The 27,307-nt window shown below is 50.4% G+C and overlaps 1 protein-coding gene across 1 annotated transcript in view; it reads left to right on the top strand.

The window, feature by feature from the left end:
* LOC135047320 (protein lifeguard 1-like) overlaps nucleotides 1-27,307 on the top strand; it is a 66,281-nt gene that overhangs the window by 20,094 nt on the left and 18,880 nt on the right. Inside the window, 4 exon segments of the mRNA XM_063955439.1 lie at nucleotides 4,095-4,295; nucleotides 6,797-6,925; nucleotides 8,228-8,308; nucleotides 8,310-8,372. Of these exon segments, the coding sequence (XP_063811509.1) occupies nucleotides 4,095-4,295; nucleotides 6,797-6,925; nucleotides 8,228-8,308; nucleotides 8,310-8,372 (474 nt within the window).

Below are 27,307 nucleotides of genomic sequence, written 5' to 3'. Positions count from 1 at the left end.
TGGGGTAAAAACTCAGTAAAAAATTTGATTTAAAAAAACTCTATGTTGATTAATAAACACACGTACCTACTTAAAGGTGTCTGCCAACCCTTAAAGGTGCAGTACAGGCACAATACTGCTAAAAGGATATAGAATGGGGGAATATGGGTATCGGCGACTGGTGTTTAAAATAGAAGCATTACAGAATAAGATTTATGAGCCTAAAAATATATAATTAACAAACAAGCTTTTTAATATAAAAATGGAATAAAAGACACAATATTTCACAAGTATTGGTTTAAAAGCATAAAAAATCTCAATAAAAGGTAAGGAATTTGGACTTAGCTTTTTTAAAAAGGCTAGGGGGGTCACTGCAGGGCAAGGCTCATAAATCTTATTCTGTAATGCTTCTATTTTAAACAACACCAGTCGCCGATACCCATATTCCCCCATTCTATATATATATATATATATATATATATATATATATATATATATATATATATATATACACACACACACACACACGTAGGGTTTTATGTTCCTGCCAGAAGAGAACCCACGGAAGCCTGAAATCTGCCTACACGCCCCGTACATGGAATCCAGACCCCGCTCCATAACAGATCGGCTTCTCGTTCCATCCTCAGTCATGGGGTGTACCTGTAACAGTCAGTGGCTCCCCCTAGCTTCCACTAACGTGTAATAAAACACTGCCCCCCTATAACAGAGAGGACACTGGGGGGCAGCTGGAAGTACGGGAACCGCCAGGGGACAGCATTGGGGGTCCGTCCAATCACAGAGCTGCCTCTCTCTACTGCATTGCAGCTGAGGGTAGGAAATAAATAATCATCAGTAACATACAATGTGGTTATAATAGATATAACAGAAATGCCCCTTCTCCTCCCCCCGGTCCTTCGTCACCCCAGAGGGTCAGTGTGTCTCCTGGTGGGGGTGGTCAGTGTGTCTCCTGGTGGAGGTGGTCAGCGTGTCTCCTGGTGGAGGTGGTCAGTGTGTCTCCTGGTGGGAGTGGTCAGTGTGTGTCTCCTGGTGGGAGTGGTCAGTGTGTGTCTCCTGGTGGGAGTGGTCAGTGTGCGTTTCCTGGTGGGGGTGATCAGTGTGCGTCTCCTGGTGGGGGTGGTCAGCGTGACTCCTGGTGGGAGTGGTCAGTGTGTCTCCTGGTGGGGGTGGTCAGTGTGTCTCCTGGTGGGAGTGGTCAGTGTGTGTCTCCTGGTGGGGGTGGTCAGTGTGTGTCTCCTGGTGGGGGTGGTCAGCGTGTCTCCTGGTGGGAGTGGTCAGCGTGTCTCCTGGTGGGAGTGGTCAGCGTGTCTCCTGGTGGGAGTGGTCAGCGTGTCTCCTGGTGGGAGTGGTCAGCGTGTCCTGGTGGGGGTGGTCAGTGTGTCTCCTGGTGGGAGTGGTCAGTGTGTGTCTCCTGGTGGGGGTGGTCAGTGTGTGTCTCCTGGTGGGGGTGGTCAGTGTGTGTCTCCTGGTGGGGGTGGTCAGCGTGTGTCTCCTGGTGGGGGTGGTCAGCGTGTGTCTCCTGGTGGGGGTGGTCAGCGTGTGTCTCCTGGTGGGGGTGGTCAGCGTGTGTCTCCTGGTGGGGGTGGTCAGCGTGTCTCCTGGTGGGGGTGGTCAGTGTGTCTCCTGGTGGGGGTGGTCAGTGTGTCTCCTGGTGGGGGAGACGGTCGGAAATTACGCTGATCATGTCTACGTTATTCCTGATCAGAAACGTTCCGTCTCGTTACTGTGTGATCGTCAGACCAGCTCTGGGCCGCATGGTGTGAGAGAACGCTCGCTGTGTCCTGGTACTCACCAGCGTGTGCACTACAAGGTACAGGGAGCCTCCCTAACCTCACATTGGGGACATGTTCAGTGCCTCCTCTCCCTGGTACTCACCAGCGTGTGCACTACAAGGTACAGGGAGCCTCCCTAACCTCACATTGGGGACATGTTCAGTGCCTCCTCTCCCTGGTACTCACCAGCGTGTGCACTACAAGGTACAGGGAGCCTCCCTAACCACACATTGGGGACAGGCTCAGTGATTCCCCTCCCTGGTACTCACCAGCGTGTGCACTACAAGGTACAGGGAGCCTCCCTAACCTCACATTGGGGACAGGCTCAGTGACTCTCCTCCCTGGTACTCACCAGCGTGTGCACTACAAGGTACAGGGAGCCTCCCCAACCTCACATTGGGGACAGGCTCAGTGACTCTTCCCCCCCCCCCCCCCCCCCCCCTCCCGGTACTCACCAGCGTGTGCACTACAAGGTACAGGGAGCCTCCCTAACCTCACATTGGGGACAGGCTCAGTGACTCTTTCCCCTCCCCCCCCCCCCCCTCCCCCTCCCGGTACTCACCAGCGTGTGCACTACAAGGTACAGGGAGCCTCCCCAACCTCACATTGGGGACAGGCTCAGTGACTCTCCCCCCCCCCCCCCCCCCCCTCCCTGGTACTCACCAGCGTGTGCACTACAGGGAGCCTCCCCAACCTCACATTGGGGACAGGCTCAGTGACTCTTTCCCCTCCCCCCCCTCCCGGTACTCACCAGCGTGTGCACTACAAGGTACAGGGAGCCTCCCCAACCTCACATTGGGGACAGGCTCAGCGACTCTTTCCCCCCCCCTCCCTGGTACTCACCAGCGTGTGCACTACAAGGTACAGGGAGCCTCCCCCAACCTCACATTGGGGACAGGCTCAGTGACTCTTCCCCCCCCCCCCCCTCTCTCCCGGTACTCACCAGCGTGTGCACTACAAGGTACAGGGAGCCTCCCCAACCTCACATTGGGGACAGGCTCAGTGACTCTTTCCCCCCCCCCCCCCCCCCCCCCTCTCCCTGGTACTCACCAGCGTGTGCACTACAGGGTACAGGGAGCCTCCCCAACCTCACATTGGGGACAGGCTCAGTGACTCTTTCCCCTCCCCCCCCTCCCGGTACTCACCAGCGTGTGCACTACAAGGTACAGGGAGCCTCCCCAACCTCACATTGGGGACAGGCTCAGTGACTCTCTCCCCCCCCTCCCGGTACTCACCAACGTGTACACTACAAGGTACAGGGAGCCTCCCCAACCTCACATTGGGGACAGGCTCAGTGACTCTTCCCCCCCCCCCCCCCCCCCTCCCTGGTACTCACCAGCGTGTGCACTACAGGGTACAGGGTGCCTCCCTAACCTCACATTGGGGACAGGCTCAGTGACTCCCCTCCCTGGTACTCACCAGTGTGTGCACTACAAGGTACAGGGTGCCTCCCTAACCTCACATTGGGGACAGGCTCAGTGACTCCCCTCCCTGGTACTCACCAGTGTGTGCACTACAAGGTACAGGGTGCCTCCCTAACCTCACATTGGGGACAGGCTCAGTGACTCTTTCCCCTCCCCCCCCCCCCCCCTCCCGGTACTCACCAGCGTGTGCACTACAAGGTACAGGGAGCCTCCCTAACCTCACATTGGGGACAGGCTCAGTGACTCTTTCCCCTCCCCCCCCCCCCCCTCCCGGTACTCACCAGCGTGTGCACTACAAGGTACAGGGAGCCTCCCTAACCTCACATTGGGGACAGGCTCAGTGACTCTTCCCCCCCCCCCCCCTCTCCCGGTACTCACCAGCGTGTGCACTACAAGGTACAGGGAGCCTCCCTAACCTCACATTGGGGACAGGCTCAGTGACTCTTCCCCCCCCCCCCCCCCCTCCCTGGTACTCACCAGCGTGTGCACTACAAGGTACAGGGAGCCTCCCTAACCTCACATTGGGGACAGGCTCAGTGACTCTTCCCCCCCCCCCCCCCCCTCCCTGGTACTCACCAGCGTGTGCACTACAGGGTACAGGGAGCCTCCCTAACCTCACATCAGGGCAGGTGTATTAACTGCCAGAATGGAGATAGCAGTGATAATGCATCAGCCAATCATTGTGGATTTGAGAAGTGACAGCTAGGAGCTGATTTGCTGGCGCTTTATCCCTTCTCCAGGCTGATACATCTGCCGCACTGTACACTGCTGTGTAACCTCTATACAGCAATCACAGGTTTCCTATATCACAATGTGCGTTCTCCCTACCCCTAATAATGTATGTTTGCCCCGACGTAAGGACTATGTGCCGGCTGTCAGTCTGACGCTATGGATCTTGCAGGTCTTCCTGGTCCTCACCGCTCAGCTACTGGTCACTTTTGCTTTCGTTGCTGTTTTCACCTTTGTGGATGAAGTCCAGACGTATGTGCAGAAGAACACGTGGACGTACTACCTTTCCTACGCCGTCTTCTTCTGCTCCCTCATCGCACTGAGCTGCTGCGGAGATTTCCGTCGCCGCCACCCATGGAACCTTGTAGCCCTGGTAAGTGATTCGGAGGTCAGTGTCAGTATTTGGGGGGGTCAGCCTCTTACTCTGTCGCCCCCCTCTCCTGTCCACCTGTCGCCCCCCTCTCCTGTCCACCTGTCGCCCCCCTCTCCTGTCCACCTGTCGCCCCCCTCTCCCGCTCCCCTCTCCTGTCCACCTGTCGCTCCCCTCTCCCGCTCCCCTCTCCTATCCACCTGTCACTCCCCTCTCCCGTCCACCTGTCGCCCCCCTCTCCCGCTCCCCTCTCCTGTCCACCTGTCGCTCCCCTCTCCCGCTCCCCTCTCCTGTCCACCTGTCACTCCCCTCTCCCGTCCACCTGTCGCTCCCCTCTCCCGCTCCCCTCTCCGATCCACCTGTCACTCCCCTCTCCCGCTCCCCTCTCCTGTCCACCTGTCGCTCCCCTCTCCCGCTCCCCTCTCCTATCCACCTGTCACTCCCCTCTCCCGCTCCCCTCTTCTGTCCACCTGTCGCTCCCCTCTCCTGTCCACCTGTCGCTCCCCTCTCCTGTCCACCTGTCGCTCCCCTCTCCTGTCCACCTGTCGCCCCCCTCTCCTGTCCACCTGTCGCCCCCCTCTCCTGTCCACCTGTCGCCCCCCTCTCCTGTCCACCTGTCGCTCCCCTCTCCACCTGTCACTCCCCTCTCCCGCTCCCCTCTCCTGTCCACCTGTCGCCCCCCTCTCCTGTCCACCTGTCGCTCCCCTCTCCTGTCCACCTGTCGCCCCCCTCTCCTGTCCACCTGTCGCCCCCCTCTCCTGTCCACCTGTCGCTCCCCTCTCCTATCCACCTGTCACTCCCCTCTCCCGCTCCCCTCTCCTGTCCACCTGTCGCCCCCCTCTCCTGTCCACCTGTCGCCCCCCTCTCCTGTCCACCTGTCGCCCCCCTCTCCTGTCCACCTGTCGCCCCCCTCTCCTGTCCACCTGTCGCCCCCCTCTCCTGTCCACCTGTCGCTCCCCTCTCCTGTCCACCTGTCGCTCCCCTCTCCTGTCCACCTGTCGCTCCGCTCCCCTCTCCTGTCCACCTGTCGCTCCCCTCTCCTGTCCACCTGTCGCTCCCCTCTCCTGTCCACCTGTCGCTCCCCTCTCCTGTCCACCTGTCGCTCCCCTCTCCCGCTCCCCTCTCCTGTCCACCTGTCGCTCCCCTCTCCCGCTCCCCTCTCCTGTCCACCTGTCGCTCCCCTCTCCTGTCCACCTGTCGCTCCCCTCTCCTGTCCACCTGTCGCTCCCCTCTCCTGTCCACCTGTCGCTCCCCTCTCCTGTCCACCTGTCGCTCCCCTCTCCTGTCCACCTGTCGCTCCCCTCTCCTGTCCACCTGTCGCTCCCCTCTCCCGCTCCCCTCTCCTGTCCACCTGTCGCTCCCCTCTCCTGTCCACCTGTCGCTCCCCTCTCCTGTCCACCTGTCGCTCCCCTCTCCTGTCCACCTGTCGCTCCCCTCTCCTGTCCACCTGTCGCTCCCCTCTCCTGTCCACCTGTCGCTCCCCTCTCCTGTCCACCTGTCGCTCCCCTCTCCTGTCCACCTGTCGCTCCCCTCTCCTGTCCACCTGTCGCTCCCCTCTCCTGTCCACCTGTCGCTCCCCTCTCCCGCTCCCCTCTCCTGTCCACCTGTCGCTCCCCTCTCCTGTCCACCTGTCGCTCCCCTCTCCTGTCCACCTGTCGCTCCCCTCTCCCGCTCCCCTCTCCTGTCCACCTGTCGCCCCCCTCTCATGTCCACCTGTCGCCCCCCTCTCTTGTCCACCTGTCGCTCCCCTTTCATGTCCACCTGTCGCTCCCCTCTCTTGTCCACCTGTCGCTCTCCTGTCCACCTCTCCCGATCCCCTCTCCTGTCCACCTGTCGCCCCCCTCTCCCCTCTCCTGTCCACCTCTCCCGATCCCCTCTCCTGTCCACCTGTCGCCCCCCTCTCCTGTCCACCTGTCGCTCCCCTCTCCTGTCCACCTGTCGCTCCCCTCTCCTGTCCACCTGTCGCTCCCCTCTCCCGCTCCCCTCTCCTGTCCACCTGTCGCTCCCCTCTCCTGTCCACCTCTCCCGATCCCCTCTCCTGTCCACCTGTCGCCCCCCTCTCCCCTCTCCTGTCCACCTCTCCCGATCCCCTCTCCTGTCCACCTGTCGCCCCCCTCTCCTGTCCACCTGTCGCTCCCCTCTCCTGTCCACCTGTCGCTCCCCTCTCCTGTCCACCTGTCGCTCCCCTCTCCCGCTCCCCTCTCCTGTCCACCTGTCGCCCCCCTCTCCTGTCCACCTGTCGCTCCCCTCTCCTGCTACCCTCTCCTGTCCACCTGTCGCTCCCCTCTCCTGTCCACCTGTCGCTCCCCTCTCCTGTCCACCTGTCGCTCCCCTCTCCTGTCCACCTGTCGCTCCCCTCTCCTGTCCACCTGTCGCTCCCCTCTCCTGTCCACCTGTTGCCCCCTCTCCTGTCCACCTGTCGCCCCCCTCTCCTGTCCACCTGTCGCTCCCCTCTCCTGTCCACCTGTCGCCCCCCTGTCTAATGATGTCTCTTTATCTCTCAGTCCATTCTGACGCTCAGTCTGTCGTACATGGTCGGGATGATCGCCAGCTTCTATGATACAGAGGCGGTGATAATGGCGCTGGGTATTACAGCCGCTGTCTGTTTCACCGTCGTCCTCTTCTCACTGCAGGTAAGTGATGACGGAACGTTTCTCTCCCGGGACCGGCTAATGGCGCTGTGATGGCGGTGTAGTGGCGGTGTAATGGCGCTGTAGTGGCGGTGTAGTGGTGGTGTAATGGCGCTGTAGTGGCGGTGCAGTGGTGGTGTAATGGCGATGTAGTGGCGGTGTAATGGCGGTGTAGTGGTGGTGTAGTGGCGCTGTGATGGCGGTGTAGTAGCGCTGTAGTGGCGGTGTAATGGTGGTGTAGTGGTGGTGTAATGGCGCTGTGATGGCGGTGTAGTGGCGCTGTAGTGGCGATGTAGTGGTGGTGTAATGGCGCTGTAGTGGTGGTGTAATGGCGCTGTGATGGCGGTGTAGTGGCGCTGTAGTGGCGGTGCAGTGGTGGTGTAGTGGCGTTGTGATGGCGGTGTAGTGGTGGTGTAGTGGCGCTGTAGTGGCGATGTAGTGGCGGTGTAATGGCGGTGCAGTGGTGGTGTAGTGGCGGTGTGATGGCGGTGTAGTGGTGGTGTTGTGGCGGTGTAATGGCGCTGTGATGGCGGTGTAGTGGCGCTGTGATGGCGGTGTAGTGGTGGTGTAATGGCGATGTAGTGGCGGTGTAATGGCGATGTAGTGGCGGTGTAATGGCGGTGTAGTAGCGCTGTAGTGGCGGTGTAGTGGTGGTGTAATAGCGGTGTAGTGGCGGTGTAATGGTGGTGTAGTGGCGGTGTAGTGGTGGTGTAATAGCGGTGTAGTGGTGGTGTAATAGCGGTGTAATGGCGGTGTAGTGGCGGTGTAGTGGTGGTGTAGTAGTGGTGGTGTAATGGCGCTGTGATGGCGCTGTAGTGGCGGTGTAATGGCGCTGTGATGGCGGTGTAGTGGCGCTGTAGTGGCGATGTAGTGGCGGTGTAATGGCGGTGCAGTGGTGGTGTAGTGGTGCTGTGATGGCGGTGTAGTGGCGCTGTAGTGGCGGAGTAGTGGCGGTGTAATGGCGGTGTAGTGGTGGTGTAGTGGCGCTGTGATGGCGGTGTAGTGGTGGTGTAGTGGCGGTGTAATGGCGCTGTGATGGCGGTGTAGTGGCGCTGTGATGGCGGTGTAGTGGCGGTGTAATGGCGGTGCAGTGGTGGTGTAGTGGCGCTGTGATGGCGGTGTAGTGGTGGTGTAGTGGCGGTGTAATGGCGCTGTGATGGCGGTGTAGTGGCGGTGTAATGGCGCTGTGATGGCGGTGTAGTGGCGCTGTGATGGCGGTGTAGTGGCGCTGGTGATGGCGGTGTAATGGCGCTGTAGTGGCGGTGTAATGGCGGTGTAGTGATCTTCTCTTCCTGTGTCCTGCAGACAAAATATGACTTCACCTCCTGTATGGGGGTCCTGATGGTCAGCCTGGTGGTCCTACTGATCTTCTCCATCCTCTGCATTTTTTATCCGCAACAAGATCATGCAGATAGTGTACGCCGCGCTGGGCGCGCTTCTTTTCACATGCGTAAGTTACTTTTGTGTGGTGCTTGTGGTGATTATATGTGTATATTACTCCGTTTATAAAAGATCAGGGCACAGGGTATGAAGTGTTATAACCTCCAATCCGTATACCAGTCTCCTTACCAGGTGACGACACCGACATCTCTCTAGGGTATACGTTCAGGATTCCGACGCAGGAATCCTGACAGCTGGCAATGCCAACAGCCGGAATACCAGTGCTACAGGACTGTTCCCACTCTGTCCACAACACCCGTAGAGTGGGAGTAGACCCAGTGTCCAGCGCAGCGAGCCGCCGAGCCTGCAAGCGGACTCCACTCACCCTGATGCCGGCATACTGGCGGCCGCTGTCCGTATATATTGACGGCTGGCATCCCGGCCGCTGGTAAACCATACCGGACCCCTCTCTAGGCCCAGCTGTAAATTGTGACCAGGGGAGGGCGGGGAACGTGGACTGTAAGGATGGCTGCAGACTATTACAGGTTACACATCCACTAGCTGCTCATACAGGATAGAATAATCTGCAGCGGGTGCAGACTATTACAGGTTACACATCCACTAGCTGCTCATACAGGATAGAATAATCTGCAGCGGGTGCAGACTATTACAGGTTACACATCCACTAGCTGCTCATACAGGATAGAATAGTCTGCAGTGGCTGCAGACTATTACAGGTTACACATCCACTAGCTGCTCATACAGGATAGAATAATCTGCAGCGGGTGCAGACTATTACAGGTTACACGTCCACTAGCTGCTCATACAGGATAGAATAATCTGCAGCGGGTGCAGACTATTACAGGTTACACATCCACTAGCTGCTCATACAGGATAGAATAATCTGCAGCGGGTGCAGACTATTACAGGTAACACTTCCACTAGCTGCTCATACAAGATAGAATAATCTGCAGTGGCTACAGACTATTACAGGTTACACATCCACTAGCTGCTCATACAGGATAGAATAATCTGCAGCGGGTGCAGACTATTACAGGTTACACATCCACTAGCTGCTCATACAAGATAGAATAATCTGCAGCGGCTGCAGACTATTACAGGTTACACATCCACTAGCTGCTCATACAGGATAGAATAATCTGCAGCAGCTGCAGACTATTACAGGTTACACATCCACTAGCTGCTCATACAGGATAGAATAATCTGCAGCGGGTGCAGACTATTACAGGTTACACGTCCACTAGCTGCTCATACAGGATAGAATAATCTGCTGCGGGTGCAGACTATTACAGGTTACACATCCACTAGCTGCTCATACAGGATAGAATAATCTGCAGCGGGTGCAGACTATTACAGGTTACACATCCACTAGCTGCTCATACAGGATAGAATAATCTGCAGCGGGTGCAGACTATTACAGGTAACACATCCACTAGCTGCTCATACAGGATAGAATAATCTGCAGCGGGTGCAGACTATTACAGGTTAGACATCCACTAGCTGCTCATACAGGATAGAATAATCTGCAGTGGGTGCAGACTATTACAGGTTACACATCCACTAGCTGCTCATACAGGATAGAATAATCTGCAGCGGGTGCAGACTATTACAGGTTACACGTCCACTAGCTGCTCATACAGGATAGAATAATCTGCAGCGGGTGCAGACTATTACAGGTTACACGTCCACTAGCTGCTCATACAGGATAGAATAATCTGCAGTGGGTGCAGACTATTACAGGTTACACATCCACTAGCTGCTCATACAGGATAGAATAATCTGCAGCGGGTGCAGACTATTACAGGTTACACATCCACTAGCTGCTCATACAAGATAGAATAATCTGCAGCGGGTGCAGACTATTACAGGTTACACGTCCACTAGCTGCTCATACAGGATAGAATAATCTGCAGCGGGTGCAGACTATTACAGGTAACACATCCACTAGCTGCTCATACAGGATAGAATAATCTGCAGCGGGTGCAGACTATTACAGGTAACACATCCACTAGCTGCTCATACAGGATAGAATAATCTGCAGCGGGTGCAGACTATTACAGGTAACACATCCACTAGCTGCTCATACAGGATAGAATAATCTGCAGCGGGTGCAGACTATTACAGGTAACACATCCACTAGCTGCTCATACAAGATAGAATAATCTGCAGTGGGTGCAGACTATTACAGGTTAGACATCCACTAGCTGCTCATACAGGATAGAATAATCTGCAGCGGGTGCAGACTATTACAGGTAACACATCCACTAGCTGCTCATACAGGATAGAATAATCTGCAGCGGGTGCAGACTATTACAGGTTACACATCCACTAGCTGCTCATACAGGATAGAATAATCTGCAGCGGGTGCAGACTATTACAGGTTACACATCCACTAGCTGCTCATACAGGATAGAATAATCTGCAGCGGGTGCAGACTATTACAGGTTAGACATCCACTAGCTGCTCATACAGGATAGAATAATCTGCAGCGGGTGCAGACTATTACAGGTTACATGTCCACTAGCTGCTCATACAGGATAGAATCATCTGCAGCGGGTGCAGACTATTACAGGTTAGACATCCACTAGTTGCTCATACAGGGTAGAATAATCTGCAGCGGGTGCAGACTATTAGAGGTTACACATCCACTAGCTGCTCATACAGGATAGAATAATCTGCAGCGGGTGCAGACTATTACAGGTTACACGTCCACTAGCTGCTCATACAGGATAGAATAATCTGCAGCGGGTGCAGACTATTACAGGTTACACGTCCACTAGCTTCTCATACAGGATAGAATAATCTGCAGTGGCTGCAGACTATTACAGGTAACACGTCCACTAGCTGCTCATACAGGATAGAATAATCTGCAGCGGGTGCAGACCATTACAGGTTAAACATCCACTAGCTTCTCATACAGGATAGAATAATCTGCAGCGGGTGCAGACCATTACAGGTTAAACATCCACTAGCTGCTCATACAGGATAGAATAATCTGCAGCGGGTGCAGACTATTACAGGTTACACGTCCACTAGCTTCTCATACAGGATAGAATAATCTGCAGCGGGTGCAGACTATTACAGGTTAGACATCCACTAGCTGCTCATACAGGATAGAATAATCTGCAGCGGGTGCAGACTATTACAGGTTACACGTCCACTAGCTGCTCATACAGGATAGAATAATCTGCAGCGGGTGCAGACTATTACAGGTTACACATCCACTAGCTGCTCATACAGGATAGAATAATCTGCAGCGGGTGCAGACTATTACAGGTTACACGTCCACTAGCTGCTCATACAGGATAGAATAATCTGCAGCGGGTGCAGACTATTACAGGTTACACATCCACTAGCTGCTCATACAGGATAGAATAATCTGCAGCGGGTGCAGACTATTACAGGTTACACGTCCACTAGCTGCTCATACAGGATAGAATAATCTGCAGCGGGTGCAGACTATTACAGGTTACACGTCCACTAGCTTCTCATACAGGATAGAATAATCTGCAGCGGGTGCAGACTATTACAGGTTACACGTCCACTAGCTGCTCATACAGGATAGAATAATCTGCAGCGGGTGCAGACTATTACAGGTTACACGTCCACTAGCTGCTCATACAGGATAGAATAATCTGCAGCGGGTGCAGACTATTACAGGTTACACATCCACTAGCTGCTCATACAGGATAGAATAATCTGCAGCGGGTGCAGACTATTACAGGTTACACGTCCACTAGCTGCTCATACAGGATAGAATAATCTGCAGCGGGTGCAGACTATTACAGGTTACACGTCCACTAGCTGCTCATACAGGATAGAATAATCTGCAGCGGGTGCAGACTATTACAGGTTAGACATCCACTAGCTGCTCATACAGGATAGAATAATCTGCAGCGGGTGCAGACTATTACAGGTTACACGTCCACTAGCTGCTCATACAGGATAGAATAATCTGCAGCGGGTGCAGACTATTACAGGTTACACATCCACTAGCTGCTCATACAGGATAGAATAATCTGCAGCGGGTGCAGACTATTACAGGTTACACGTCCACTAGCTGCTCATACAGGATAGAATAATCTGCAGCGGGTGCAGACTATTACAGGTTACACATCCACTAGCTGCTCATACAGGATAGAATAATCTGCAGCGGGTGCAGACTATTACAGGTTACACGTCCACTAGCTGCTCATACAGGATAGAATCATCTGCAGCGGGTGCAAACTATTACAGGTTACACGTCCACTAGCTGTTTATACAGGATAGAATAGTCTGCAGCGGGTGCAGACTATTACAGGTTACACGTCCACTAGCTGCTCATACAGGATAGAATAATCTGCAGCAGCTGCAGACTATTACAGGTTAGACATCCACTAGCTGCTCATACAGGATAGAATAATCTGCAGCGGGTGCAGACTATTACATGTTACACGTCCACTAGCTGCTCATACAGGATAGAATAATCTGCAGCGGCTGCAGACTATTACAGGTTACACGTCCACTAGCTGCTCATACAGGATAGAATAATCTGCAGCGGCTGCAGACTATTACAGGTTACACGTCCACTAGTTGCTCATACAGGATAGAATAATCTGCAGCGGTTGCAGACTATTACAGGTTACACATCCACTAGCTGCTCATACAGGATAGAATAATCTGCAGCGGGTGCAGACTATTACACGTCCACTAGCTGCTCATACAGGATAGAATAATCTGCAGCGGGTGCAGACTATTACAGGTTACACATCCACTAGCTGCTCATACAGGATAGAATAATCTGCAGTGGTTACAGACTATTACAGGTTACACGTCCACTAGCTGCTCATACAGGATAGAATAATCTGCAGCGGGTGCAGACTATTACAGGTTACACATCCACTAGCTGCTCATACAGGATAGAATAATCTGCAGCGGGTGCAGACTATTACAGGTTACACGTCCACTAGCTGCTCATACAGGATAGAATAATCTGCAGCGGGTGCAGACTATTACAGGTTACACATCCACTAGCTGCTCATACAGGATAGAATAATCTGCAGTGGGTGCAGACTATTACAGGTTACACATCCACTAGCTGCTCATACAGGATAGAATAATCTGCAGCGGGTGCAGACTACTACAGGTTACACATCCACTAGCTGCTCATACAGGATAGAATAATCTGCAGCGGGTGCAGACTATTACAGGTTACACGTCCACTAGCTGCTCATACAGGATAGAATAATCTGCAGCGGGTGCAGACTATTACAGGTTACACATCCACTAGCTGCTCATACAGGATAGAATAATCTGCAGCGGGTGCAGACTATTACAGGTTACACATCCACTAGCTGCTCATACAGGATAGAATAATCTGCAGCGGGTGCAGACTATTACAGGTTACACATCCACTAGCTGCTCATACAGGATAGAATAATCTGCAGTGGGTGCAGACTATTACAGGTTACACATCCACTAGCTGCTCATACAGGATAGAATAATCTGCAGCGGGTGCAGACTACTACAGGTTACACATCCACTAGCTGCTCATACAGGATAGAATAATCTGCAGCGGGTGCAGACTATTACAGGTTACACGTCCACTAGCTGCTCATACAGGATAGAATAATCTGCAGCGGGTGCAGACTATTACAGGTTACACATCCACTAGCTGCTCATACATGATAGAATAATCTGCAGCGGGTGCAGACTATTACAGGTTACACATCCACTAGCTGCTCATACAGGATAGAATAATCTGCAGCAGCTGCAGACTATTACAGGTTACACGTCCACTAGCTGCTCATACAGGATAGAATAATCTGCAGCGGGTGCAGACTATTACAGGTTACACGTCCACTAGCTGCTCATACAGGATAGAATAATCTGCAGCGGGTGCAGACTATTAGAGGTTACACGTCCACTAGCTGCTCATACAGGATAGAATAATCTGCAGCGGGTGCAGACTATTACAGGTTACACGTCCACTAGCTGCTCATACAGGATAGAATAATCTGCAGCGGGTGCAGACTATTACAGGTTACACGTCCACTAGCTTCTCATACAGGATAGAATAATCTGCAGCGGGTGCAGACTATTACAGGTTACACGTCCACTAGCTGCTCATACAGGATAGAATAATCTGCAGTGGCTGCAGACTATTACAGGTAACACGTCCACTAGCTGCTCATACAGGATAGAATAATCTGCAGCGGGTGCAGACCATTATAGGTTAAACATCCACTAGCTTCTCATACAGGATAGAATAATCTGCAGCGGGTGCCGACTATTACAGGTTACACGTCCACTAGCTGCTCATACAGGATAGAATAATCTGCAGCGGGTGCAGACTATTACAGGTTACACGTCCACTAGCTTCTCATACAGGATAGAATAATCTGCAGCGGGTGCAGACTATTACAGGTTAGACATCCACTAGCTGCTCATACAGGATAGAATAATCTGCAGCGGGTGCAGACTATTACAGGTTACACGTCCACTAGCTGCTCATACAGGATAGAATAATCTGCAGCGGGTGCAGACTATTACAGGTTACACATCCACTAGCTGCTCATACAGGATAGAATAATCTGCAGCGGGTGCAGACTATTACAGGTTACACGTCCACTAGCTGCTCATACAGGATAGAATAATCTGCAGCGGGTGCAGACTATTACAGGTTACACATCCACTAGCTGCTCATACAGGATAGAATAATCTGCAGCGGGTGCAGACTATTACAGGTTACACGTCCACTAGCTGCTCATACAGGATAGAATAATCTGCAGCGGGTGCAGACTATTACAGGTTACACGTCCACTAGCTGCTCATACAGGATAGAATAATCTGCAGCAGCTGCAGACTATTACAGGTTAGACATCCACTAGCTGCTCATACAGGATAGAATAATCTGCAGCGGGTGCAGACTATTACAGGTTACACATCCACTTGCTGCTCATACAGGATAAAATAATCTGCAGCGGGTGCAGACTATTACACGTCCACTAGCTGCTCATACAGGATAGAATAATCTGCAGCGGGTGCAGACTATTACAGGTTACACATCCACTAGCTGCTCATACAGGATAGAATAATCTGCAGTGGCTACAGACTATTACAGGTTACACGTCCACTAGCTGCTCATACAGGATAGAATAATCTGCAGCGGGTGCAGACTATTACAGGTTACACATCCACTAGCTGCTCATACAGGATAGAATAATCTGCAGCGGGTGCAGACTATTACAGGTTACACGTCCACTAGCTGCTCATACAGGATAGAATAATCTGCAGTGGGTGCAGACTATTACAGGTTACACATCCACTAGCTGCTCATACAGGATAGAATAATCTGCAGCGGTGCAGACTATTACAGGTTACACATCCACTAGCTGCTCATACAGGATAGAATAATCTGCAGTGGGTGCAGACTATTACAGGTTACACATCCACTAGCTGCTCATACAGGATAGAATAATCTGCAGCGGGTGCAGACTACTACAGGTTACACATCCACTAGCTGCTCATACAGGATAGAATAATCTGCAGCGGGTGCAGACTATTACAGGTTACACGTCCACTAGCTGCTCATACAGGATAGAATAATCTGCAGCGGGTGCAGACTATTACAGGTTACACATCCACTAGCTGCTCATACATGATAGAATAATCTGCAGCGGGTGCAGACTATTACAGGTTACACATCCACTAGCTGCTCATACAGGATAGAATAATCTGCAGCAGCTGCAGACTATTACAGGTTACACGTCCACTAGCTGCTCATACAGGATAGAATAATCTGCAGCGGGTGCAGACTATTACAGGTTACACGTCCACTAGCTGCTCATACAGGATAGAATAATCTGCAGTGGCTGTAGACTATTACAGGTTACACATCCACTAGCTGCTCATACTGGATAGAATAATCTGCAGCGGGTGCAGACTATTACAGGTTATACGTTCACTAGCTGCTCATACTGGACAGAATAGTCTGCAGTGGCTGCAGACTATTACAGGTTACACATCCACTAGCTGCTCATACAGGATAGAATAGTCTGCAGTGGCTGCAGACTATTACAGGTTACACATCCACTAGCTGCTCATACAGGATAGAATAATCTGCAGCGGGTGCAGACTATTACAGGTTACACATCCACTAGCTGCTCATACAGGATAGAATAATCTGCAATGGCTGCAGACTATTACAGGTTACACATCCACTAGCTGCTCATATAGGATAGAATAATCTGCAGCGGGTGCAGACTATTACAGGTTACACGTCCACTAGCTGCTCATACAGGATAGAATAATCTGCAGCGGGTGCAGACTATTACAGGTTATACGTCCACTAGCTGCTCATGCAGGATATAATAATCTGCAGCGGGTGCAGACTATTACAGGTTACACATCCACTAGCTGCTCATGCAGGATAGAATAATCTGCAGCGGGTGCAGACTATTACAGGTTACACATCCACTAGCTGCTCATACAGGATAGAATAATCTGCAGCGGGTGCAGACTATTACAGGTTACACGTCCACTAGCTGCTCATACAGGATAGAATAATCTGCAGCGGGTGCAGACTATTACAGGTTACACATCCACTAGCTGCTCATACAGGATAGAATAGTCTGCAGCGGGTGCAGACTATTACAGGTAACACATCCACTAGCTGCTCATACAGGATAGAATAATCTGCAGTGGCTGCAGACTATTACAGGTTAGACATCCACTAGCTGCTCATACAGGATAGAATAATCTGCAGCGGGTGCAGACTATTACAGGTTACACGTCCACTAGCTGCTCATAGAGGATAGAATAATCTGCAGCTGGTGCAGACTATTACAGGTTACACGTCCACTAGCTGCTCATACAGGATAGAATAATCTGCAGCTGCTGCAGACTATTACAGGCTACACGTCCACTAGCTGCTCATACAGGATAGAATAATCTGCAGCGGGTGCAGACTATTACAGGTTACACGTCCACTAGCTGCTCATACAGGATAGAATAATCTGCAGCGGGTGCAGACTATTACAGGTCACACGTCCACTAGCTGCTCATACAGGATAGAATAATCTGCAGCGGGTGCAGATTATTACAGGTTACACGTCCACTAGCTGCTCATACAGGATAGAATAATCTGCAGCGGGTGCAGACTATTACAGGTTACACATCCACTAGCTGCTCATACTGGATAGAATAATCTGCAGCGGGTGCAGACTATTACAGGTTATACGTTCACTAGCTGCTCATACAGGATAGAATAGTCTGCAGTGGCTGCAGACTATTACAGGTTACACATCCACTAGCTGCTCATACAGGATAGAATAATCTGCAGCGGGTGCAGACTATTACAGGTTACACGTCCACTAGCTGCTCATACAGGATAGAATAATCTGCAGCGGGTGCAGACTATTACAGGTTACACGTCCACTAGCTGCTCATACAGGATAGAATAATCTGCAGCAGCTGCAGACTATTACAGGTTAGACATCCACTAGCTGCTCATACAGGATAGAATAATCTGCAGCGGGTGCAGACTATTACAGGTTAGACATCCACTAGCTGCTCATACAGGATAGAATAATCTGCAGCGGGTGCAGACTATTACAGGTTACACGTCCACTAGCTGCTCATACAGGATAGAATCATCTGCAGCGAGTGCAGACTATTACAGGTTACACGTCCACTAGCTGCTCATACAGGATAGAATAGTCTGCAGCGGGTGCAGACTATTACAGGTTACACGTCCACTAGCTGCTCATACAGGATAGAATAATCTGCAGTGGCTGCAGACTATTACAGGTAACACGTCCACTAGCTGCTCATACAGGATAGAATAATCTGCAGCGGGTGCAGACTATTACAGGTTATACGTTCACTAGCTGCTCATACAGGATAGAATAGTCTGCAGCGGGTGCAGACTATTACAGGTTACACGTCCACTAGCTGCTCATACAGGATAGAATAATCTGCAGCTGGTGCAGACTATTACAGGTTACACATCCACTAGCTGCTCATACAGGATAGAATAATCTGCAGCGGGTGCAGACTATTACAGGTTACACATCCACTAGCTGCTCATACAGGATAGAATAATCTGCAGTGGCTACTGACTATTACAGGTAACACATCCACTAGCTGCTCATACAGGATAGAATAATCTGCAGCGGGTGCAGACTATTACAGGTTACACGTCCACTAGCTGCTCATACAGGATAGAATCATCTGCAGCGGGTGCAGACTATTACAGGTTACACGTCCACTAGCTGCTCATACAGGATAGAATAGTCTGTAGCGGGTGCAGACTATTACAGGTTACACGTCCACTAGCTGCTCATACAGGATAGAATAATCTGCAGCAGCTGCAGACTATTACAGGTTAGACATCCACTAGCTGCTCATACAGGATAGAATAATCTGCAGCGGGTGCAGACTATTACAGGTTAGACATCCACTAGCTGCTCATACAGGATAGAATAATCTGCAGCGGGTGCAGACTATTACAGGTTACATGTCCACTAGCTGCTCATACAGGATAGAATCATCTGCAGCGGGTGCAGACTATTACAGGTTACACGTCCACTAGCTGCTCATACAGGATAGAATAGTCTGCAGCGGGTGCAGACTATTACAGGTTACACGTCCACTCGCTGCTCATACAGGATAGAATAATCTGCAGTGGCTGCAGACTATTACAGGAAACACGTCCACTAGCTGCTCATACAAGATAGAATAATCTGCAGCGGGTGCAGACTATTACAGGTTAAACATCCACTAGCTTCTCATACAGGATAGAATAATCTGCAGCGGGTGCAGACTATTACAGGTTACACGTCCACTAGCTGCTCATACAGGATAGAATAATCTGCAGCGGGTGCAGACTATTACAGGTTACACGTCCACTAGCTTCTCATACAGGATAGAATAATCTGCAGCGGGTGCAGACTATTACAGGTTAGACATCCACTAGCTGCTCATACAGGATAGAATAATCTGCAGCGGGTGCAGACTATTACAGGTTACACGTCCACTAGCTGCTCATACAGGATAGAATCATCTGCAGCGGGTGCAGACTATTACAGGTTGCACGTCCACTAGCTGCTCATACAGGATAGAATAATCTGCAGCGGGTGCAGACTATTACAGGTTACACATCCACTAGCTGCTCATACAGGATAGAATAATCTGCAGCGGGTGCAGACTATTACAGGTTACACGTCCACTAGCTGCTCATACAGGATAGAATAATCTGCAGCGGGTGCAGACTATTACAGGTTACACGTCCACTAGCTTCTCATACAGGATAGAATAATCTGCAGCGGGTGCAGACTATTACAGGTTACACATCCACTAGCTGCTCATACAGGATAGAATAATCTGCAGCGGGTGCAGACTATTACAGGTTACACGTCCACTAGCTGCTCATACAGGATAGAATAATCTGCAGCGGGTGCAGACTATTACAGGTTACACATCCACTAGCTGCTCATACAGGATAGAATAATCTGCAGCGGGTGCAGACTATTACAGGTTACACGTCCACTAGCTGCTCATACAGGATAGAATAATCTGCAGCGGGTGCAGACTATTACAGGTTATACGTCCACTAGCTTCTCATACAGGATAGAATAATCTGCAGCGGGTGCAGACTATTACAGGTTAAACATCCACTAGCTGCTCATACAGGATAGAATAATCTGCAGCGAGTGCAGACTATTACAGGTTACACGTCCACTAGCTGCTCATACAGGATAGAATAATCTGCAGCAGCTGCAGACTATTACAGGTTAGACATCCACTAGCTGCTCATACAGGATAGAATAATCTGCAGCGGGTGCAGACTATTACATGTTACACGTCCACTAGCTGCTCATACAGGATAGAATAATCTGCAGCGGGTGCAGACTATTACAGGTTACACGTCCACTAGCTGCTCATACAGGATAGAATAATCTGCAGCGGGTGCAGACTATTACAGGTTACACGTCCACTAGTTGCTCATACAGGATAGAATAATCTGCAGCGGGTGCAGACTATTACAGGTTACACATCCACTAGCTGCTCATACAGGATAGAATAATCTGCAGCGGGTGCAGACTATTACACGTCCACTAGCTGCTCATACAGGATAGAATAATCTGCAGCGGGTGCAGACTATTACACGTCCACTAGCTGCTCATACAGGATAGAATAATCTGCAGTGGCTATAGACTATTACAGGTTACACGTCCACTAGCTGCTCATACAGGATAGAATAATCTGCAGTGGCTGCAGACCATTACAGGTTACACGTCCACTAGCTGCTCATACAGGATAGAATAATCTGCAGCTGGTGCAGACTATTACAGGTTACACGTCCACTAGCTGCTCATACAGGATAGAATAGTCTGCAGCTGGTGCAGACTATTACAGGTTACACGTCCACTAGCTGCTCATACAGGATAGAATAGTCTGCAGCGGGTGCAGACTATTACAGGTAACACATCCACTAGCTGCTCATACAGGATAGAATAATCTGCAGTGGCTGCAGACTATTACAGGTTACACATCCACTAGCTGCTCATACAGGATAGAATAATCTGCAGTGGCTGCAGACTATTACAGGTTACACGTCCACTAGCTGCTCATACAGGATAGAATAATCTGCAGCGGGTGCAGACTATTACAGGTTACACGTCCACTAGCTGCTCATACAGGATAGAATAATCTGCAGCGGCTGCAGACTATTACAGGTTACACATCCACTAGCTGCTCATACAGGATAGAATAATCTGCAGCTGGTGCAGACTATTACAGGTTACACATCCACTAGCTGCTCATACAGGATAGAATAATCTGCAGCGGGTGCAGACTATTACAGGTTACACGTCCACTAGCTGCTCATACAGGATAGAATAATCTGCAGCTGGTGCAGACTATTACAGGTTACACGTCCACTAGCTGCTCATACAGGATAGAATAATCTGCAGCGGGTGCAGACTATTACAGGTTACACGTCCACTAGCTGCTCATACAGGATAGAATAATCTGCAGCGGGTGCAGACTATTACAGGTCACACGTCCACTAGCTGCTCATACAGGATAGAATAATCTGCAGCGGGTGCAGACTATTACAGGTTACACGTCCACTAGCTGCTCATACAGGATAGAATAATCTGCAGCGGGTGCAGACTATTACACTTTACACGTCCACTAGCTGCTCATACAGGATAGAATAATCTGCAGCGGGTGCAGACTATTACAGGTTACACGTCCACTAGCTGCTCATACAGGATAGAATAATCTGCAGTGGCTGCAGACTATTACAGGTTAGACATCCACTAGTTGCTCATACAGGATAGAATAATCTGCAGCAGGTGCAGACTATTACAGGTTACACGTCCACTAGCTGCTCATACAGGTTAGAATAATCTGCAGCGGGTGCAGACTATTACAGGTTACACATCCACTAGCTGCTCATACAGGATAGAATAGTCTGCAGCGGGTGCAGACTATTACAGGTAACACATCCACTAGCTGCTCATACAGGATAGAATAATCTGCAGTGGCTGCAGACTATTACAGGTTACACATCCACTAGCTGCTCATACAGGATAGAATAATCTGCAGTGGCTGCAGACTATTACAGGTTACACGTCCACTAGCTGCTCATACAGGATAGAATAATCTGCAGCGGGTGCAGACTATTACAGGTTACACGTCCACTAGCTGCTCATACAGGATAGAATAATCTGCAGTGGCTGCAGACTATTACAGGTTACACGTCCACTAGCTGCTCATACAGGATAGAATAATCTGCAGCGGGTGCAGACTATTACAGGTTACACGTCCACTAGCTGCTCATACAGGATAGAATAATCTGCAGCGGCTGCAGACTATTACAGGTTACACATCCACTAGCTGCTCATACAGGATAGAATAATCTGCAGCTGGTGCAGACTATTACAGGTTACACGTCCACTAGCTGCTCATACAGGATAGAATAATCTGCAGCTGGTGCAGACTATTACAGGTTACACGTCCACTAGCTGCTCATACAGGATAGAATAATCTGCAGCTGCTGCAGACTATTACAGGTTTCACATCCACTAGCTGCTCATACAGGATAGAATAATCTGCAGCCGGTGCAGACTATTACAGGTTACACGTCCACTAGCTGCTCATACAGGATAGAATAATCTGCAGCGGGTGCAGACTATTACAGGTTACACGTCCACTAGCTGCTCATACAGGATAGAATAATCTGCAGCGGGTGCAGACTATTACAGGTCACACGTCCACTAGCTGCTCATACAGGATAGAATAATCTGCAGCGGGTGCAGACTATTACAGGTTACACGTCCACTAGCTGCTCATACAGTATAGAATAATCTGCAGCGGGTGTAGACTATTACAGGTTACACGTCCACTAGCTGCTCATACAGGATAGAATAATCTGCAGTGGGTGCAGACTATTACAGGTTAGGTGAGGGTCAGCAAGAGAATGAAAAAGAAATGGGAAAGGGAGGGGGGTGCGGGGGTAGAATGAAGAAAAATAAAAAAACATGCAGGGTCAAAGGTGAGGATCAGGTGGTTCTGAGTACGTGTCCCCTCGCTACACAGTGGGGGGAAACGGACCCAGAAGGGAGGTGCAGACAAAAGTATCTAAAACATACCAAATGGGACAATAAAAAAAATTAATTAAAAACTAATTTGGCTTGGAAATATGTAAGGAACATATGTATGAGTGACAGGGGTGTAGTCATATGTATGAGTGACGGAGGTGTAGTCATATGTATGAGTGACGGGGGTGTAGTCATATGTATGAGTGACGGGGGTGTAGTCATATGTATGAGTGACGGGGGTGTAGTCATATGTATGAGTGACGGGGGTGTAGTCATATGTATGAGTGACGGGGGTGTAGTCATATGTATGAGTGACGGGGGTGTAGTCATATGTATGAGTGACGGGGGTGTAGTCATATGTATGAGTGACGGGGGTGTAGTCATATGTATGAGTGACGGGGGTGTAGTCATATGTATGAGTGACGGGGGTGTAGTCATATGTATGAGTGACGGGGGTGTAGTCATATGTATGAGTGACGGGGGTGTAGTCATATGTATGAGTGACGGGGGTGTAGTCATATGTATGAGTGACGGGGGTGTAGTCATATGTATGAGTGACGGGTGTAGGACAGGGGTGTAGTCATATGTATGAGTGACGGGGGTGTAGTCATATGTATGAGTGACGGGGGTGTAGTCATATGTATGAGTGACGGGTGTAGGACAGGGGTGTAGTCATATGTATGAGTGACGGGGGTGTAGTCATATGTATGAGTGACGGGGGTGTAGTCATATGTATGAGTGACGGGGGTGTAGTCATATGTATGAGTGACGGGGGTGTAGTCATATGTATGAGTGACGGGGGTGTAGTCATATGTATGAGTGACGGGGGTGTAGTCATATGTATGAGTGACGGGGGTGTAGTCATATGTATGAGTGACGGGGGTGTAGTCATATGTATGAGTGACGGGTGTAGGACAGGGGTGTAGTCATATGTATGAGTGACGGGGGTGTAGTCATATGTATGAGTGACGGGGGTGTAGTCATATGTATGAGTGACGGGTGTAGGACAGGGGTGTAGTCATATGTATGAGTGACGGGGGTGTAGTCATATGTATGAGTGACGGGGGTGTAGTCATATGTATGAGTGACGGGGGTGTAGTCATATGTATGAGTGACGGGGGTGTAGTCATATGTATGAGTGACGGGGGTGTAGTCATATGTATGAGTGACGGGTGTAGGACAGGGGTGTAGTCATATGTATGAGTGACGGGGGTGTAGTCATATGTATGAGTGACGGGGGTGTAGTCATATGTATGAGTGACGGGGGTGTAGTCATATGTATGAGTGACGGGGGTGTAGTCATATGTATGAGTGACGGGGGTGTAGTCATATGTATGAGTGACGGGGGTGTAGTCATATGTATGAGTGACGGGGGTGTAGTCATATGTATGAGTGACGGGGGTGTAGTCATATGTATGAGTGACGGGTGTAGGACAGGGGTGTAGTCATATGTATGAGTGACGGGGGTGTAGTCATATGTATGAGTGACGGGGGTGTAGTCATATGTATGAGTGACGGGGGTGTAGTCATATGTATGAGTGACGGGTGTAGGACAGGGGTGTAGTCATATGTATGAGTGACAGGGGTGTAGTCATATGTATGAGTGACGGGGGACGGGGGTGTAGTCATATGTATGAGTGACGGGGGTGTAGTCATATGTATGAGTGACGGGGGTGTAGTCATATGTATGAGTGACGGGGGTGTAGTCATATGTATGAGTGACGGGGGTGTAGTCATATGTATGAGTGACGGGGGTGTAGTCATATGTATGAGTGACGGGGGTGTAGTCATATGTATGAGTGACAGGGGTGTAGTCATATGTATGAGTGACAGGGGTGTAGTCATATGTATGAGTGACAGGGGTGTAGTCATATGTATGAGTGACGGGGGTGTAGTCATATGTATGAGTGACGGGGGTGTAGTCATATGTATGAGTGACGAGGGTGTAGTCATATGTATGAGTGACGGGGGTGTAGTCATATGTATGAGTGACGGGGGTGTAGTCATATGTATGAGTGACGGGGGTGTAGTCATATGTATGAGTGACGGGGGTGTAGTCATATGTATGAGTGACGGGGGTGTAGTCATATGTATGAGTGACGGGGGTGTAGTCATATGTATGAGTGACGGGGGTGTAGTCATATGTATGAGTGACGGGGGTGTAGTCATATGTATGAGTGACGGGGGTGTAGTCATATGTATGAGTGACGGGTGTAGGACAGGGGTGTAGTCATATGTATGAGTGACGGGGGTGTAGTCATATGTATGAGTGACGGGGGTGTAGTCATATGTATGAGTGACGGGTGTAGGACAGGGGTGTAGTCATATGTATGAGTGACAGGGGTGTAGTCATATGTATGAGTGACGGGGGTGTAGTCATATGTATGAGTGACGGGGGTGTAGTCATATGTATGAGTGACGGGGGTGTAGTCATATGTATGAGTGACGGGGGTGTAGTCATATGTATGAGTGACGGGGGTGTAGTCATATGTATGAGTGACGGGGGTGTAGTCATATGTATGAGTGACGGGGGTGTAGTCATATGTATGAGTGACGGGTGTAGGACAGGGGTGTAGTCATATGTATGAGTGACGGGGGTGTAGTCATATGTATGAGTGACGGGGGTGTAGTCATATGTATGAGTGACGGGGGTGTAGTCATATGTATGAGTGATGGGTGTAGGACAGGGGTGTAGTCATATGTATGAGTGACGGGGGTGTAGTCATATGTATGAGTGACGGGGGTGTAGTCATATGTATGAGTGACGGGGGTGTAGTCATATGTATGAGTGACGGGGGTGTAGTCATATGTATGAGTGACGGGGGTGTAGTCATATGTATGAGTGACGGGGGTGTAGTCATATGTATGAGTGACGGGGGTGTAGTCATATGTATGAGTGACGGGGGTGTAGTCATATGTATGAGTGACGGGGGTGTAGTCATATGTATGAGTGACAGGGGTGTAGTCATATGTATGAGTGACAGGGGTGTAGTCATATGTATGAGTGACAGGGGTGTAGTCATATGTATGAGTGACGGGGGTGTAGTCATATGTATGAGTGACGGGGGTGTAGTCATATGTATGAGTGACGGGGGTGTAGTCATATGTATGAGTGACGGGGGTGTAGTCACACATTTCTGCAGGTACAGCTGTAGGTCAGGTCAGCGGTGAATGACATGAAGCCTAATCTTGGAAGGGATTATGTGTAATCTGGTTTATCTTCTTGTATCTCTGTAACCCTTCAGCTGCTGAGTACGCACTATTGCCCACTCTGCTGTGTAATCACAGAGCGTCTCCTTTCCCTACCTGTCCATACCTGCACCCAGAAACACACTGGGGGAAGCTATACACATCTGATCATTTTCCAACCCATATATAGCACATAATCTCTATGGATGGTTGTGTAAATTATATCTCTGTATATCTCTGTATAAACCAATAATACAGTATCCCTGCCTCACTGACAGCTATGTCCATACCTGCATGAAGCAGGGAGGAAAAGAGACTGTTATATGTGCGAAGCAGGGAGGAAAAGAGACTGTGTTATATGTGCGAAGCAGGGAGGAAAAGAACTGTGTTATATGTGCGAAGCAGGGAGGAAAAGAGACTGTGTTATATGTGCGAAGCAGGGAGGAAAAGAGACTGTGTTATATGTGCGAAGCAGGGAGGAAAAGAGACTGTGTTATATGTGCGAAGCAGGGAGGAAAAGAGACTGTGTTATATGTGCCAGGCCGGAAGCAGGGAGGTAAAGAGACTGTGTTATATGTGCCAGGCAGGGAGGAAAAGAGACTGTGTTATATGTGCCAGGCCGCAAGCAGGGAGCAAAAGAGACTGTGTTATATGTGCCAGGCAGGGAGGAAAAGAGACTGTGTTATATGTGCGAAGCAGGGAGGAAAAGAGACTGTGTTATATGTGCGAAGCAGGGAGGAAAAGAGACTGTGTTATATGTGCGAAGCAGGGAGGAAAAGAGACTGTGTTATATGTGCGAAGCAGGGAGGAAAAGAGACTGTGTTATATGTGCGAAGCAGGGAGGAAAAGAGACTGTGTTATATGTGCCAGGCCGGAAGCAGGGAGGTAAAGAGACTGTGTTATATGTGCCAGGCAGGGAGGAAAAGAGACTGTGTTATATGTGCCAGGCAGGGAGGAAAAGAGACTGTGTTATATGTGCGAAGCAGGGAGGAAAAGAGACTGTGTTATATGTGCGAAGCAGGGAGGAAAAGAGACTGTGTTATATGTGCGAAGCAGGGAGGAAAAGAGACTGTGTTATATGTGCGAAGCAGGGAGGAAAAGAGACTGTGTTATATGTGCGAAGCAGGGAGGAAAAGAGACTGTGTTATATGTGCCAGGCCGGAAGCAGGGAGGTAAAGAGACTGTGTTATATGTGCCAGGCAGG

This window comes from Pseudophryne corroboree, unplaced genomic scaffold (assembly GCF_028390025.1).
Source record: "Pseudophryne corroboree isolate aPseCor3 unplaced genomic scaffold, aPseCor3.hap2 scaffold_926, whole genome shotgun sequence".
In the NCBI taxonomy this organism is placed as follows: Eukaryota; Metazoa; Chordata; class Amphibia; order Anura; family Myobatrachidae; genus Pseudophryne; species Pseudophryne corroboree.
Note: the sequence above shows the minus strand (reverse complement) of the source record. Positions and strands in the feature narration are given on the sequence as shown.